General features: G+C 44.3%; 2 protein-coding genes across 4 annotated transcripts in view; one reads left to right on the top strand and one right to left on the bottom strand.

Moving 5' to 3' along the window:
* col4a2 (collagen, type IV, alpha 2) overlaps positions 1-273 on the bottom strand; it is an 87,699-nt gene extending 87,426 nt beyond the window's left edge. Inside the window, exon 1 of the mRNA XM_080786031.1 lies at positions 95-273. The gene's annotated coding sequence lies outside the window, so the exon portion shown is untranslated. The remainder of the gene's footprint in view (positions 1-94) is intronic.
* A 155-nt stretch (positions 274-428) lies between these two features.
* Positions 429-13,633, top strand: part of col4a1 (collagen, type IV, alpha 1) — a 64,395-nt gene continuing 51,190 nt past the window's right edge. For 2 of the 3 annotated variants that reach the window (XR_013965508.1, XM_080785560.1), the window contains exon 1: positions 429-650. Coding sequence is in view for 2 of the 3 variants with exons in the window: in XM_080785560.1 (XP_080641686.1) it covers positions 573-650 (78 nt within the window). In the remaining variant the exon portion in view is untranslated. Of the gene's footprint in view, positions 652-13,633 lie in introns of all 3 variants that reach the window. The other variant, XM_080785561.1, reaches the window with a different exon arrangement.

The raw sequence follows: 13,633 nt of genomic DNA, 5'->3' as shown, positions 1-13,633 counted from the left end.
ACGAGTCTACATGCTGCTCACAATGTTAAAATAACAATATTACATTTGTTACTCGTACAGTTTTACGAATAAAAGTGATTTAGGTCCTACTTACGGTCTCTCACAGTGGCAAAGAAAATCCTCACCAGTCTATAAACGGGTCGCCGCTGGCAGGCTACAAAGATGCGCTGTTCCCGAGCAGGAAAAGTAAATGCTACAGGTACACGCGCATCAAAGTTACAAGTACTGTGCAAAAACTTCCAAAAGATTAAGAGTAGTCCCTCTCCTTTACCGAGAAAAGTCAAAGTGTTTGCAAAAAACAGGGTTGTGTCTGTTCGCATGGGTGATGGGTGGTCGTTATCCAAGGGGGGTGTGGTGGACATTGGACAAGAAACAAGAGCTAAGTTGCATTGATCACAACCTCTCACATCGTCTCGGGCAAAGATGCAGCCAAACGTGCCGCTGCTTGTGCTCTGATGATATTAACCTGTGTTTTTTTTTTACTTGAAGCTAAACGGAGAAGACGCTGTTCTCAACAGGTGCTCTTCTTATTCGGAGCCATTCTTGCACAGTAGCGACTACTAGATTCCACTATGATGTTGTTACCGACCTGCACTCTGTTTCTACTGGCGGCTGCTCTGTCCTCAACCGTAGACCTGGCAGGAGCAGAGGTAAGCTCACTTGAATCATTTTTTTGTACCGTCCGTTATCATAACTTATAAAGGACATTTCAGTTGATAATGCCGAAGCCGAAGCGGTAGATTCATTGAAACACGCGCATCTCCTTCCTTGCGCTTTGCTCTCTCTTAACTTCTTGTTACTGCAGCGTGAGAGCGCAATAGCGCATCTGGCTAATATTGTGGCTTATACTGGCTACAATTCTGTGTATAATTGTTTCACATTTTGTTCTGATATAACTCACGTGAGTTCATAATTAGGCTATCTATAGCCTATGGTGTGCATTATTCCAATATTGAACACTTTGTCAAGATGGTGATTAAAATAGCCTATACTTTAATAATGTTATGGGAAGCATGTCTTGTGTTGGTTACTCTGTTGACTCACTGTAGACAAATTAAACTCAAAACTGAAAACTCTTCTGGTGAAGAGAGAGAGAGAGAGAGAGAGACGTTTTCGAGATAGAGGGTGGGGCAGAGTACAGTAGTTTTGTTGAGGTTAGTGTGTGTGTGTGTGTGTGTGTGTGTGTGTGTGCGTGCATGTCTGTGTGTGTGTGTGTGTGTGTGTGTGTGTTCCTGACCTGACAGGCCACATTTTGGGAATTGGGACAATTTGGACATCACAAACCAGATGATTGGGGACACATGTCTAATTGTGTGCAAAATTGGTGTCCAGCTCAGTCTATTTTTTCTGCGGTTTCAACTTTCATGCATGGGAAAAGGTTAGATAACTTAAGATTGTCTATGATTAAGGTTAGGGTAAGGAGATATGGAATGAATGTTAATCCCAACTGTGTGTGTGTGTGTGTGTGTGTGTGTGTGTGTGTGTGTGTGTGCGTGTGTGCGTGCGTGCGTGCACGTGTGTGTGTGTGTGTGTGTGTGTGTGTGTGTGTGTGTGCGTCTGTGTGTGCGTAGTAGACTGACACAAAACAGTCCACTGCGCACTGTTTCATTTCCCATCAATTATGATAAGCTTTTCATTCATGATCCTGTTTGGAATAGAAACGGAACCATTCACTCCTTTCTCTAGAAGGAATGTTCAGATGGTTGTGTCTGCACTGCACACAGTCATCCCAGTTCCATCAGATAAATATAGGGCCTATACCTATACCTACTGTATTTACCTTTCACCTTTCCCTCTTAGAATGCTCTTTTATCTTAGATCTTATAGCCTTCTATGTACAGTTAAGTACGTATCACTGTTTGTCTTTGCTTTTGGTCATGCAGTATTTTAAGTATACTGGCCTCTCACCAAATGTTATTTGAGGGAAGCACTAAATAATGGTACAGTATAAGTGTGACAAAAAGATGGTTTAGCTTACCACTTGTCATCTGTGTCATTTCTTTCCTTTTCCAACACGTCTTTTCATCACCACTAAGTATGGCGCAACTATTCCAGTTTGATTTAAGGGATATTTTGGTCAAGAACTTGGGAATTATCTAAAAGAAATGTTATTGTGTTGTTACAGAGTAGTCAATTTCCCGTTCATGCTACAGTATACCTCTTGAAAAGCATACCAGTTTTACACGTAAGAATAATGGCAATCATAAATAATGTCATTATATATACCGAGCTTGTTTGCAGTGCATTTATGTATGTAGTTTAATTCAGGCTGTGCTGTGGTGACTCGGTCGAGTCTCGTTTCAATTTGGTAGTTAAATACATGACCATTCAATTTGTTGAGTCATCTGGACACACCTGATATGAATTATGAACAGCATGGATCATTAATTAATGGTCATCACTGAGAGTTCATGTATTGCAGCCGTGTGCAGTTGCTCTAGAGATGTTATTGTTTTATTATTTTTGTTGATTTATTTTTTAATTGCACCTGAATTATGTCGTCCACAGTCTGCCTCCAACCTAGACCCTTTCTGCCCCATGCAGACTATCTCAAAATCGGCCATTTGAAATTCGACTCTTCTGTCCATACAGTCAAATCTGCAGTTTAACCATTCGTAACTCGGAGATTGTAAATATGTGACCAACATTGACCTGTAATATATATATATATATAATGATTTTATTGTGTGCTGTATACCTAAACGGATCCTTAGTTCACAAAGCAAAGTAGTTAAAAAAATAATTGTTGGATATAATATACTCTATGACTATCAGATGAGATCAGATGTTTTTGAAACCAGAGAGTGACGGGACGAATTATTCCAGCTGTGTGTGATGTTTGGATCTCCTTCCTCCTGCTGTGAGGAGGATGAGAGGAGAGTTTACAGAAAAAGACAAGCCTGCATTGCTCTGTAGATAAGGCCAGTAGTTACACTTGGAGTATTAAAGCAATTAGGCCGCCATGCCATATTAACCCATTCTGACCTGAGATCAGATTCATACGAGGTTTCCAACTGGACACACACTGGTCTGATTAACCCATTCTGACCTGAGATCAGATTCTAAAAATGTCAGTCGTTCTTCGATTTTTCAAAAATAGCAGACCTACAAGCTCGTAGCGCGCCACTCGGTGGCGCGCTATGAGCTTGTAGATCTGCTATTTTTCAATAGCTAAAGCATAACATAGTGCTAACACCAAAATGGGTGCCCGGTCAGAATGGGTTAAAGGTCTATCCTGTCAACTCCATCTAGACCACTGATTTTGTGAGAAATCATAGGGAACAGCCAGAGGAAATAGCGGTCTTAATGGTTGGGGGAAAACACATTTTTTTTGCTTAAAAGTAGAAGATCCATGAAACTGTTCACAATCATGAACAACAACATTGGATGGAAAGAGCTGGAAACGGCCAGACAAAAACGGGGTGATGATAGGAGAAAAACACTTTTTTTTGTACGACTCTCCCATGAGATTAGGGGGAAAAAAAAGCTTGGCGAGCCTGTGCAGATGCTGCGTTCACTCTACTAGAATGACTATTGTGAGATTGAACTCGCAAGTGTTTGGCTCCTGCTGAGCGCCGTTGATGAAGGCCATACGGCCAATACCTCATATATTAACATGTGGGTTGGGTTTCCAGTGGAAACACACTGTCCAGCATCATGAAGCAGTTGTGGAAAACAGTAGCAGTTAGAGGTCAACACAAAAATATCCCCCCCAACCCCCCCCCCCCCCCCCCCCCCCAGAGTAAAGACGTCAGAACAATACTTTTTTTTTCCCCTGATGGAAAACTCACTTGCAACCTACATGATTAAAAAATAATGTAATTATGCTGTCACATATGCTATCCTCAATTTCTCAAATACATCCATATCATACCCTACCATAGCTAGACATAAATCAAGTTATTATATTATAATCAGTGTATGGTTAATTTATGCTCTGTCAGTCACACGACAAAGTATATGAATTTGGCTTAAGGGAGCAAGCAATGCATGTTCCTTCACTCAGCCCTATGTTTTTACCCCAACCATAACCCAAACCACAACCCCCATACTCCAACTCCCAATCCAACCCAAACCCCAACCCTATAGGACCCTGGGAACATTAGGGATGACCCCCTGTCTCTGAAGGCTGCATTTCTACTCAGGAACCAGCGTAGGAGAGCAGAGATATCAGGTTAAAGCAAAGCTCAGAACCAGCGGTTCTCCAACGTGTGGGCTTGACAGGACGTAGGACATCTGGACAGGCTATACCCCCTAGAGAGAGAGACAGAGAGAGAGAGAGAACATAGTTGTGTGGGTAGAGGGTGACTCATCAGTGTGGGACCATTAGCTTTTAAAAACAACTTGACACAAAAGTGATGAACCTAACCATGTGAATAATCAGAAGATTTCAACATTCTGGATCTGCTGTTGGGGAGGATTTTTGCATGTTCCCAGCTGGTCCAATCACTGGAGCTGTGCATCTCTCTCGCTCCACAACAGGAAGTTTGTGATGTGACACTGCAGGATTTTACTGTGTGTGTGTGTGTGTGTATACATCCAAATTCAATAGTTAAACAGGATATACTGCATAAACTCTTCCGGGCAGAAAGAGAAACAAACAAATAAACCGTTTTCATTCACCCAGAAAAGCTCACATGACAGTAAAATCCTCATTGGTCCTCAGTGGTTCACTTCAACCCTCAAATTGAAGCCTACACTATACAGTATGCTATGCAGGTATACGACTGGAGCCATGTACAGTAGGCTACATACTGTAGGCCCCTGTGTTTTTCCCTCTACACCAAATCTCCTTGATGAAAATAGGCGTTCTACAAGCTCACAACGTGCAATGTTGCGGTGTGTTGTGAGCTTGTAGAGTTGCTTATTTTTTTGCTGAATGTTTGGCCCTGTTTAGGCACACTAGGGTCAGGGTTAATAATGTAACGGCTGCATTTTCACACTCTCAAAGAGTTGAATTGACACTGTATTTTTTACTGTATAGGTTAAAAGCAGCGGCGAGAATATTTTTTTGTTTTCTTTTTTCCTCAACGACTCTCTCTCTCTCTACTCCTTTCTTGTTGTCGTGACCTGCATTTAAATTAATTGGAGTCCGGTGATGGAGATCAGCGTACTGGCAGACGTCCAAGTCCAGGGCTGCTCATAGGTTCTTTATCTCCTCCCTGTACCGTCTGTCTCCACACAGAGAAGGAAGTGACCTTCACCCAGTGGTGGACTGGAGTCTCCTGTTTGGTCTCCCATGCAATCAGCGCAGGCTTTGCTTCCCAAAGTGGGTCCTTGAAAGGTTCCTGAGGGTCTCTAGAAAAAAAAAACGAAGGAACAGTTTTAATTTCAATAATTATTACAAGTTACAACTTATAGGCGGCTGTGGCTCAGGAGGTAGAGCAGGTCGTCCAATGATCCATGGTTCGGCGGTTCGAATCCCAGCTCCTCCTCCAGTCTACATGTCGAAGTGTCCTTGTTGCAAGACACTGAACCCCAAATTGCTCCCGATGTGCTGGTTGGTGCCTTGCATGGCTTACGCCACAATGTAAAGTGCCTTGGATGAAGGCGCTAGTATATAAATGCACCATTTACCATTGATTTAGACAACGTGTAAGAATTTGATCATAGATCCACTTAAGCTTATTCAAACTTTCTTTTTGAATGTTTTTTATTTATTTTACATTTCTTGTCATTTGCCCATTAAGGATGCAGGGTGAAAGTGATTAACACGCTCCACTGTTACCGTATCTCACCTAGACAGTTTTATTAATCTATGAAGAAAAGGAGCCCTTGACGTGAAAACGTAGAACCTCTGGGCTAAACAAACAGAGTAAACTCTCACCCACACACCCATAGACTAAACTGCATACTCGTGCAATCATAACACACACACACACACACACGCGCACACACACACACACACACACACACACACACACACACACACACACACGTAATGAGGTTAAGGAATGGGTCAAATTGACTTGAGAAGCATTGTAGTGGGAACATGATGTGAGTTTGCTCTGCCCTTCTCCTCCTACATGCTCTTAAATGACGTTAAAAGAATATTAAGATTTAGTTTTTAGGATTTTGTGCCTAATTTATTTTCCATTTACTGCTGGGGAGAATAGGCTACCATTCTCTCCACTGATTATATAATATCAACAGAATTAAGTGCTTCTTCTTCCTTGGCGGTCATTCAGTCTGCTTAGACTTTAGGGTGAGTCACCTTCACATTCCCTAGCAGTGAAAATCCCCCATGTTCATCTAACACCAATTTACCCAAATGGTTCTTTTGAATATTATGTTACACTCTCGATTTGACACTGTTGTGGAGGAATAGGAGGAGGATAATGGATAGATTAGCACATTCCTGGAGTGGAGAGAGAGAGAGACACACACACACACACACACACACACACACACACACACACACACGTGTGTGTGTGTGTGTGTGTGTCTATTGTCTCTTGACAGATAAGAATGCTGATAAAGACACCTGCTGTGTCAACAGCCTACAGTGGGGTATGGACTGTCCCGAGGCTAGTTTGGCCTTGGCATGAGCATCTTGACCCCGTACTCCACCCACACACACCCCTCAGAGAGACCCCGTACTCCTCCCAAACACACACACACACACACACACACACACACACACACCCCTCCCAGAGACAGCTGACCCTATCCCTATATCACCGAGTGACCACCCGTCCCTAACCTGCCTGACCTCTGACACCATGTCATTGTAAACATGAGTTGTGATTGTCTTTGTCTCGTCTGTATTTTGATAACAACTCTTGGGTGGGCACGGTATATAATGCCCCTTGGCTGTAATTCTCAGAGAGCAGTGCACAACGTACCTCTTCCCACTGGGCGTGTGTGTGTGTGTGTGTGTGTGTGTGTGTGTGTGTGTGTGTGTGTGTGTGTGTGTGTGTGTGTGTGTGTGTGTGTGTGTGTGTGTGTGTGTGTGTGTGTGTGTGTGTGTGTGTGTGTGTGTGTGTGTGTGTGTGTGTGTGTGTGTGTGTGTGTGTGTGTGTGTGTGTGTGTGTTGGTCTGTGTTGGTCTTTATCTCAACGAGACGAAAACTGAATGCGTAAACATATGCAAATGAATACGTAAACATTATGCACTCCTCTGAAACGGGTTGATGACTACAAGTATTTGGGTTCATATATATATATTCTTCCCAAAAGGACTTTTGGAAGGGTATGGCCTGGTGGTCAGCCTGCAATGACATGCATAAGATCCATGGTCATCCCAGCTTAGTAAGATGTTAAAAGTAAAAAATATTTAGGACGACCGTTGAGCCGAGTCTACTCTATGGCTCCGAGACATGGGACACTTTCAATTAAATAAACGGAGAATCGGTTGGATGGCCTTCTAATGAAAGCGCAAAATCTGTCTTGGAAGAGCCACCCATCGACTAATCTAATATACGGCAACCTTCCCTGTGTTTCTTCACCGGTCCGATCCAGAAGAACTGCAGTTTGCCGGCCACTGCTATATACAGAGCTGACAATGAGGTTATTATATCTTCCCTTCTTCTCTGGAGTCCTGCCTCAGGGCGGACCAGAGGTATAGAAAGCTGTCGTTGCCTGATGTCATCGCTATAGGGGACACATGCTTCAGTAGGCAGGAACTGGGGGTGGCAATGAAGGACCGGGAAGTCTGGCTGATGATGTGTGTGTGTGTGTGTGTGTGTGTGCCGGGCTAGGTGAGGAGTTTATTCATTCAGTACAACTTTCATCAGATACATGTATACCTGATCCAAGACCATTTCGCTCATACCTAAATGACCTAACACATATTCCACCATTTCTTAAGTGCTATTAGGCTATATTGTTTCATTTTGAACCTTCATAAAGATAGACCGATGAAGGCCGCATATAGGCCGAAACGTTGCTGTTTGTTTCCCTATTAAAGTTAGTTCACTGCATTTTGAAGACGACGTGCGGGTCGTTTGTTCCTTCTTCAACCTTCACCTGGTGAAATGCTATTGTTATTCATGTGAGAGGAGTATAGCTGACCATGGTTATAAATATAAACACGGTCAAACTGCTCTCTCCTCCCCAGTGGATCAGGGATCACCGTGAGGGCATCTCGAATGGGACTCTCCTCTTATACGCCAACAGGATTCATTCGTCCCACGGTGTTAAATTCTCCTAGTAGATCAACTGTTTCAGGAAACCAGCCTGACAGCTATAGACTTCATTTCTAACTGACCCCGGGTGAGGCCCGGGGTCAGTTTGCTAATAGCGGATACAGTAGCTGACACTTTTAACTGTAAAAAAATACAGTGTATATACCGCATAGGTGGGGAATTATAAATGTCACTCAGCACTTTGAGCGAAATGAGGGGGCGGATTATAAATGTCACTCACCGTTTTGGGAGTGAAGGAGGGGTGTATAAACGGATATGTGTGTCTGACACAACAGGACCCCCCCCCCCCTGCAAGGTGTGTGTGTGTGTGTGTGTGTGTGTGTGTGTGTGTGTGTGTGTGTGTGTGTGTGTGCGTGTGCGTGGAGGATGTGTGTCAGTGGGTGGGGTTCAGGAATGTGGGTCAAAGCCAGTGAAGATCCACCCCGTACCAAATCTATTAGTCTCACTCTCTCCTTGTTGACATACTCCCCCCCCCCCCCGCCCTCGCCCCCTGCTTCATCAGATTTATGTCTCTGATGATGTTGCTGTTATTACAAAAGTCAGACCAGTCTGAAGCGAGTGGTGCAACAGCACCCCCTATTGGTACTCTAAACGGACATAGTCACATATAGGTTAGGTCCGACATAGGTTGGGGACATAGAGACAAAGCTGTTCCTTGGAGTGGTTGCACCACTCAAAAATGAAGAAAAGTCCAGGGGGCCTGCATAGTTTCCCATTATATCACCCCATGGGTCATCCCTTTACTTCCTTCACCTGCTCCGCCATGTCAGTTGTGGGTTGTGGGTCCGTGAATTTGTCATTGTTGCGTGCTGCGTGTATAAGTACAGGACAAGACGAAAAAACTAAATGTGTGTGAGGTTTATTGCTATTTATGAGTCTGCCGTAAAGACAGTGTTTATCTTTGAGCGTTTCTGTATAGGGTGTGTGAATGCCGGATTACATTGTTATTTGTGACGGCCTTAAAGGACATGCTCCTCTGCCTGGTGTTTATTCTGCATTCGTTGCGTCGTCTGAGACTGTGTGTCTGCAACGTGTCTGTGTATGTGTTTAATAGTGCCTGGGTGTGTCTGCGATATGGGCCTGACTGTGTGTGTGTGTGTGTGTGTGTGTGTGTGTCTGTGTGTGTGTGGGTGTGTGTGTGTGTGTGTGTGTGTGTGTGTGTGTGTGTGTGTGTGATTGTATGTGTATGTGTAAGTGCACGCATGCCTGTGTGTGAGTCTGTGAGAGAGATGAAGCTTTGTGTTAGCTAAATTAGGTGTACTGTATATTTTGTGCATGTATCTGTGTGCAATACAATTCCCTTGAATGTGTGTGTGTGAGTGAGTGTGTGAGCGAGTCCTTGTACTGGTCAGTACAGGGAAAGTCTCCTAAACAGCCCACAGGCCATCCCCATGCAACCAAATCCAAAATCTACATTTGTCATGGACCATTTCTTTTTGCTATACAAATATTATTCTCTCTCTCTCTCCATCTCTTTCGCTCTATTCTATTCTTGACTCCTCTCCCCCCCTCTCTCTCTCTCTCTCTCTCTCTCTCTCTCTCTCTCTCTCTCTCTCTCTCTCTCTCTGACTGGCGTGCTGAATGTTATGTGAAACTCCCCTGATGTTGTCTTATAAAATAAATACACACTTAGACATGGACGTTCAGATAAAACAAGTTAACAGCACGTCCTCTCTCTATATATCTGCTAGGTTCTCACAACCGGCCCGTCCATATTTTTATACGTTTTAAACTTGTCATAACTTGTCATGGATGGGGAAAAATGTGGAAGCCTTTAAGATGACTTATATACCCTTTTTTGCTGTCGTCATCTGTGTATATTCAGGCCCTATCATCTAATATCTGTCGTATCCCATTCTTCCGCACCAGGCACAATTGCTGGTGCAATGGCGGGAGAGCCCTATGCCGTTTCCAATTATTTTCCAACGCTGCTTTAAGTCACAGTTGTTTCTATAAACGTCCGTTGAAATCAAATAAAGAGTTTAGTCTGGATTGAGGGAGACAGCCTCTTGCATCTCTCCATAAGAAAGAGTTTTCCAGAGTAATTCACCCTACCGGGCCATGCATATGACGAGCAAATTAGTGTCATCTAGAGCAGTGGATTCCCAAACCTTTTACATTTTTCTCCCACACATAATTGTCCCTGTCGCTGTTAACGCCTATAGCTGAGCTGGTCATGTGGGAGGATTATACACGATCGAGTACACGAGTTGTATATCTGGCGATTATATATGAATATATACATAATGCATGCATGTGGAGATCGAATCACGCTATCCGACCTAGTTCCTCTCCCTGCTGAACCGATAATACCCTGACCAAACCTGTATCGAAGTGTACAGTGCGGTGTGTCAGAGATGGCCTTTCCCACCCGGCTTCCCTCCCTCCCACATGAACATGGACACTATTCTGTTCCTTGGAGCAACCCATGGCCCAGCTGGACGCACCGCAGAGGACTCATGCAGTCCAGTCCCCTCTGATACAGTGTTGGACAATCATCATTCATGTCACGGTTTATCAATATGCTTAATGCAGATAAATGTTCTGTCACTGATTCAGGCAGCTGAGGGCCATAATTTCATTGATTGATTGATTGAATATTTTAGACAAAAGAGAAAATGCAAACAGCACAACAAGGTACAGTCAAAAGGCATTTTGGTCCAAAAGGATTTCCGAAGACAGACCTTTGCGGTCTTGTTTCCATTCGGTGGTTCCATTACACCAGGTTCAGCGGGTCAGCCTGCAGCCCATGGAGAAAGTGAGCACATTAATGGGTTAAGGGCGGTAGCCGCCCCGAGGTGTCCAGGTTGAGCAGAGGACGAGAGGGGCGGTGGTCCTTAGGGATACCCTCGGACTTCCTCCCTGAGACAACGCCCCCCCCCCCCCCCCCCCCAACCACTGAAAGTCTCCTTAATCCTCACTCACCACCACCCCTCATCATTCTACAGTACCGGACGTTATTGTTGCAGAACAAAACCGCACGCGTGTGTGTATGTGTGTGTGCATGCATGCGTGTGTGTGTGTGTGTGTGTGTGTAAGCATGCTCTGAAGGCACGCGTGCACACATGATGTAGATTAAAATGAGAAAAACATGTGCTGTACGTCTTGGGGCCCATTCGGAGTTATAGCTGATTGATGGTTTTGGGCCTGCAGCATGTGGTTTCTTAAGCACTGCCCCACTTCTCGTCGTCCCGCGCCCAGCCTCATTGGCCGTGACAGAGATGTGCCTCTGTGTGTGCCCTCGCGTTTTTCTCTCTCTCTAATCTCTATGTAAGCACACGACCTGCCACATGACATCACGGAATAGACTTTTAATTTAACGTGGAGTTTTTTATCGCACTTCATCACATCACCTGACAGTCCCATGCAGGCAGGTCCGTCTTTTACACTATATATGCGGGTTAAATGCAACACTTGTTACAGTGCAATGTTGTATACACTATACAGCCCCCCGCCCGGGCTGTTATGATACTGTAGACTCAGAGGAGGGACCTTAATAGAGATAACAGATCTCTGTTGCGGTATCCCACACCACATGTCATGTGAGTCGACTCGGGGCTCGACTGTAATTTACAGGACCTGAAAACATTCACGTATTCATGACTAGAGCTCTTTTTTCCTGGAAGAACAGATGCTTTATTATTCATCTCCTCCTATGTTTTGCCCCCCTTTCATGTCGCTGGCACAGGTTTACAGCTCCGTCGACTTACGACAGGGGGGGGGGGACAATGAGAATTGTTCATTTGGCTCGTAATTCCATTGACGCTGTCCAGAGAGAGAGCCTCATCAGATACATTTAGGAAGGAAACAAACTGGGTCAGTCACATGATTACGGCTCAAAGTAGAGACATACACCACATTGTCCCCTGCTAATCTGCCAGTGCCGAGCGGGAGCGGAGCCGCTATGGGGGCAGATTCAGGCATTTTCTTTAACTCGTACTGGTGTGTATCCAATATCTGTTTTTGTCATCTGTACTGTATATATCAAAGGCCATGACCCCCGGGGGCATCGATGTCCATATACTGTAGGTTACACGCAGCCCCCCGCCTTCGATTGTAAATGGCATTGTTGTGACGTGATGTCAGTGGGAGATAAATTAAGGCCTGATAAGGTGGAACAATGGAGGACAATTATGGAGAACGGCGTTGCACATTAGCATAGCCATCAAGACATCTAGCGATAACAGTAGGTGTTGTTTGCTGCTCGCTATGATGTGAATGGAAGGAGGGGGAGGAATTATTTAACGTGACTTCCAGCAATCTGCCCCTTTTCATCTCTTTCTAAGGTAGATGTAGATTAGTTTCATCGCATACACTGTGGTTCATTCATTCATAAACCCAATACAAACACACAGCAGCTAGCAGCTACTGTACTGTAAAACCGCGAGAAACTAACAGTTGTTATTTTTCTCTGTACTGGAGAAACGTATATTGTTCCCAACATGGGGTTGAGTGAGTCACCCTCTGTATTAAGACAGGAGCTGCCAATGTTTCATTGTCTAACTCACAAACGCTTATTCCAGATGCTTCCTTTTTTTTACCATTTTACCATAAAAACAATAGCCTGTGCATATGTATGCTTGTGTTCATGAGTGTGCGACTACGTGTGTGTATGTGTGTGTGTGTGTGTGTGTGTGTGTGTGTGTGTGTGTGTGTGCGTGTGTTTATTAATAAACCACAGTGGGCTTTATGTGATGACTGAACCTTTGTATTGATGCAGACGTTCTAAATTCACCTTGGTATACAGTATCTCATCATGAAATGCTGATGGCAGTTTCATGTACTAGTTTTCTTTTTCCGATGCTTACTGTGGATAACTCGGTCAAGAACATTCTCATGCCCTAATCTTAATACAGCCACTTGCGGTCAAGACTAGTGCCCAGGGACGTCCCTTTTGGTTACCCGTCTGTAAAACAACTGCCCTCTCCAGACCACGAATGCAGCATTTACTGATGGGTGAAAGAAATGCAAAATGCCTTCCTCCCCTTTCCATGCCATATACCGGGTGAGTGCAGCGTTCAGAAGAATTGCTTTTTTCCCCCAAAGTCTCCTGATCTTGAACGCAGCATTTTGCGTTGAACTAATTTGTTCCGAAATCCATGTCGTATACACCACATCTCTCCACTAGCTAAAGAGTGCTGGGTTGAGCCTCGAAAATAGCTGCTCTCAACGGGAGCTTGTAGATCTGCTATTTTCGCTATTTCTGTCCAAAAGTGCCCTCTTACGGGATTTCAGCCCCTGCCTCTCTTAGTCTTAACACTCTCTGCACGTGCCTGCAAGTGCCCCCAGCAGGCGTCCCTTTTCCAATGCCATGAATAATGCCCTCTAGCACCATGCATTAGAATGCTAGAGAATGTCAATACACTTCTATAGAAACTCCCACAACATCTGAAACGGACGCCTCAGGCATGTTGTGCTGCCATGATGTGACAACTTGTACTATAGAATGTGGACCATGTAGTATCAACACTGAATATAAAACAACGT

Source organism: Protomyctophum bolini (assembly GCF_963924005.1).
Source record: "Protomyctophum bolini genome assembly, chromosome: 16".
In the NCBI taxonomy this organism is placed as follows: domain Eukaryota; kingdom Metazoa; phylum Chordata; class Actinopteri; order Myctophiformes; family Myctophidae; genus Protomyctophum; species Protomyctophum bolini.
Note: the sequence above shows the minus strand (reverse complement) of the source record. Positions and strands in the feature narration are given on the sequence as shown.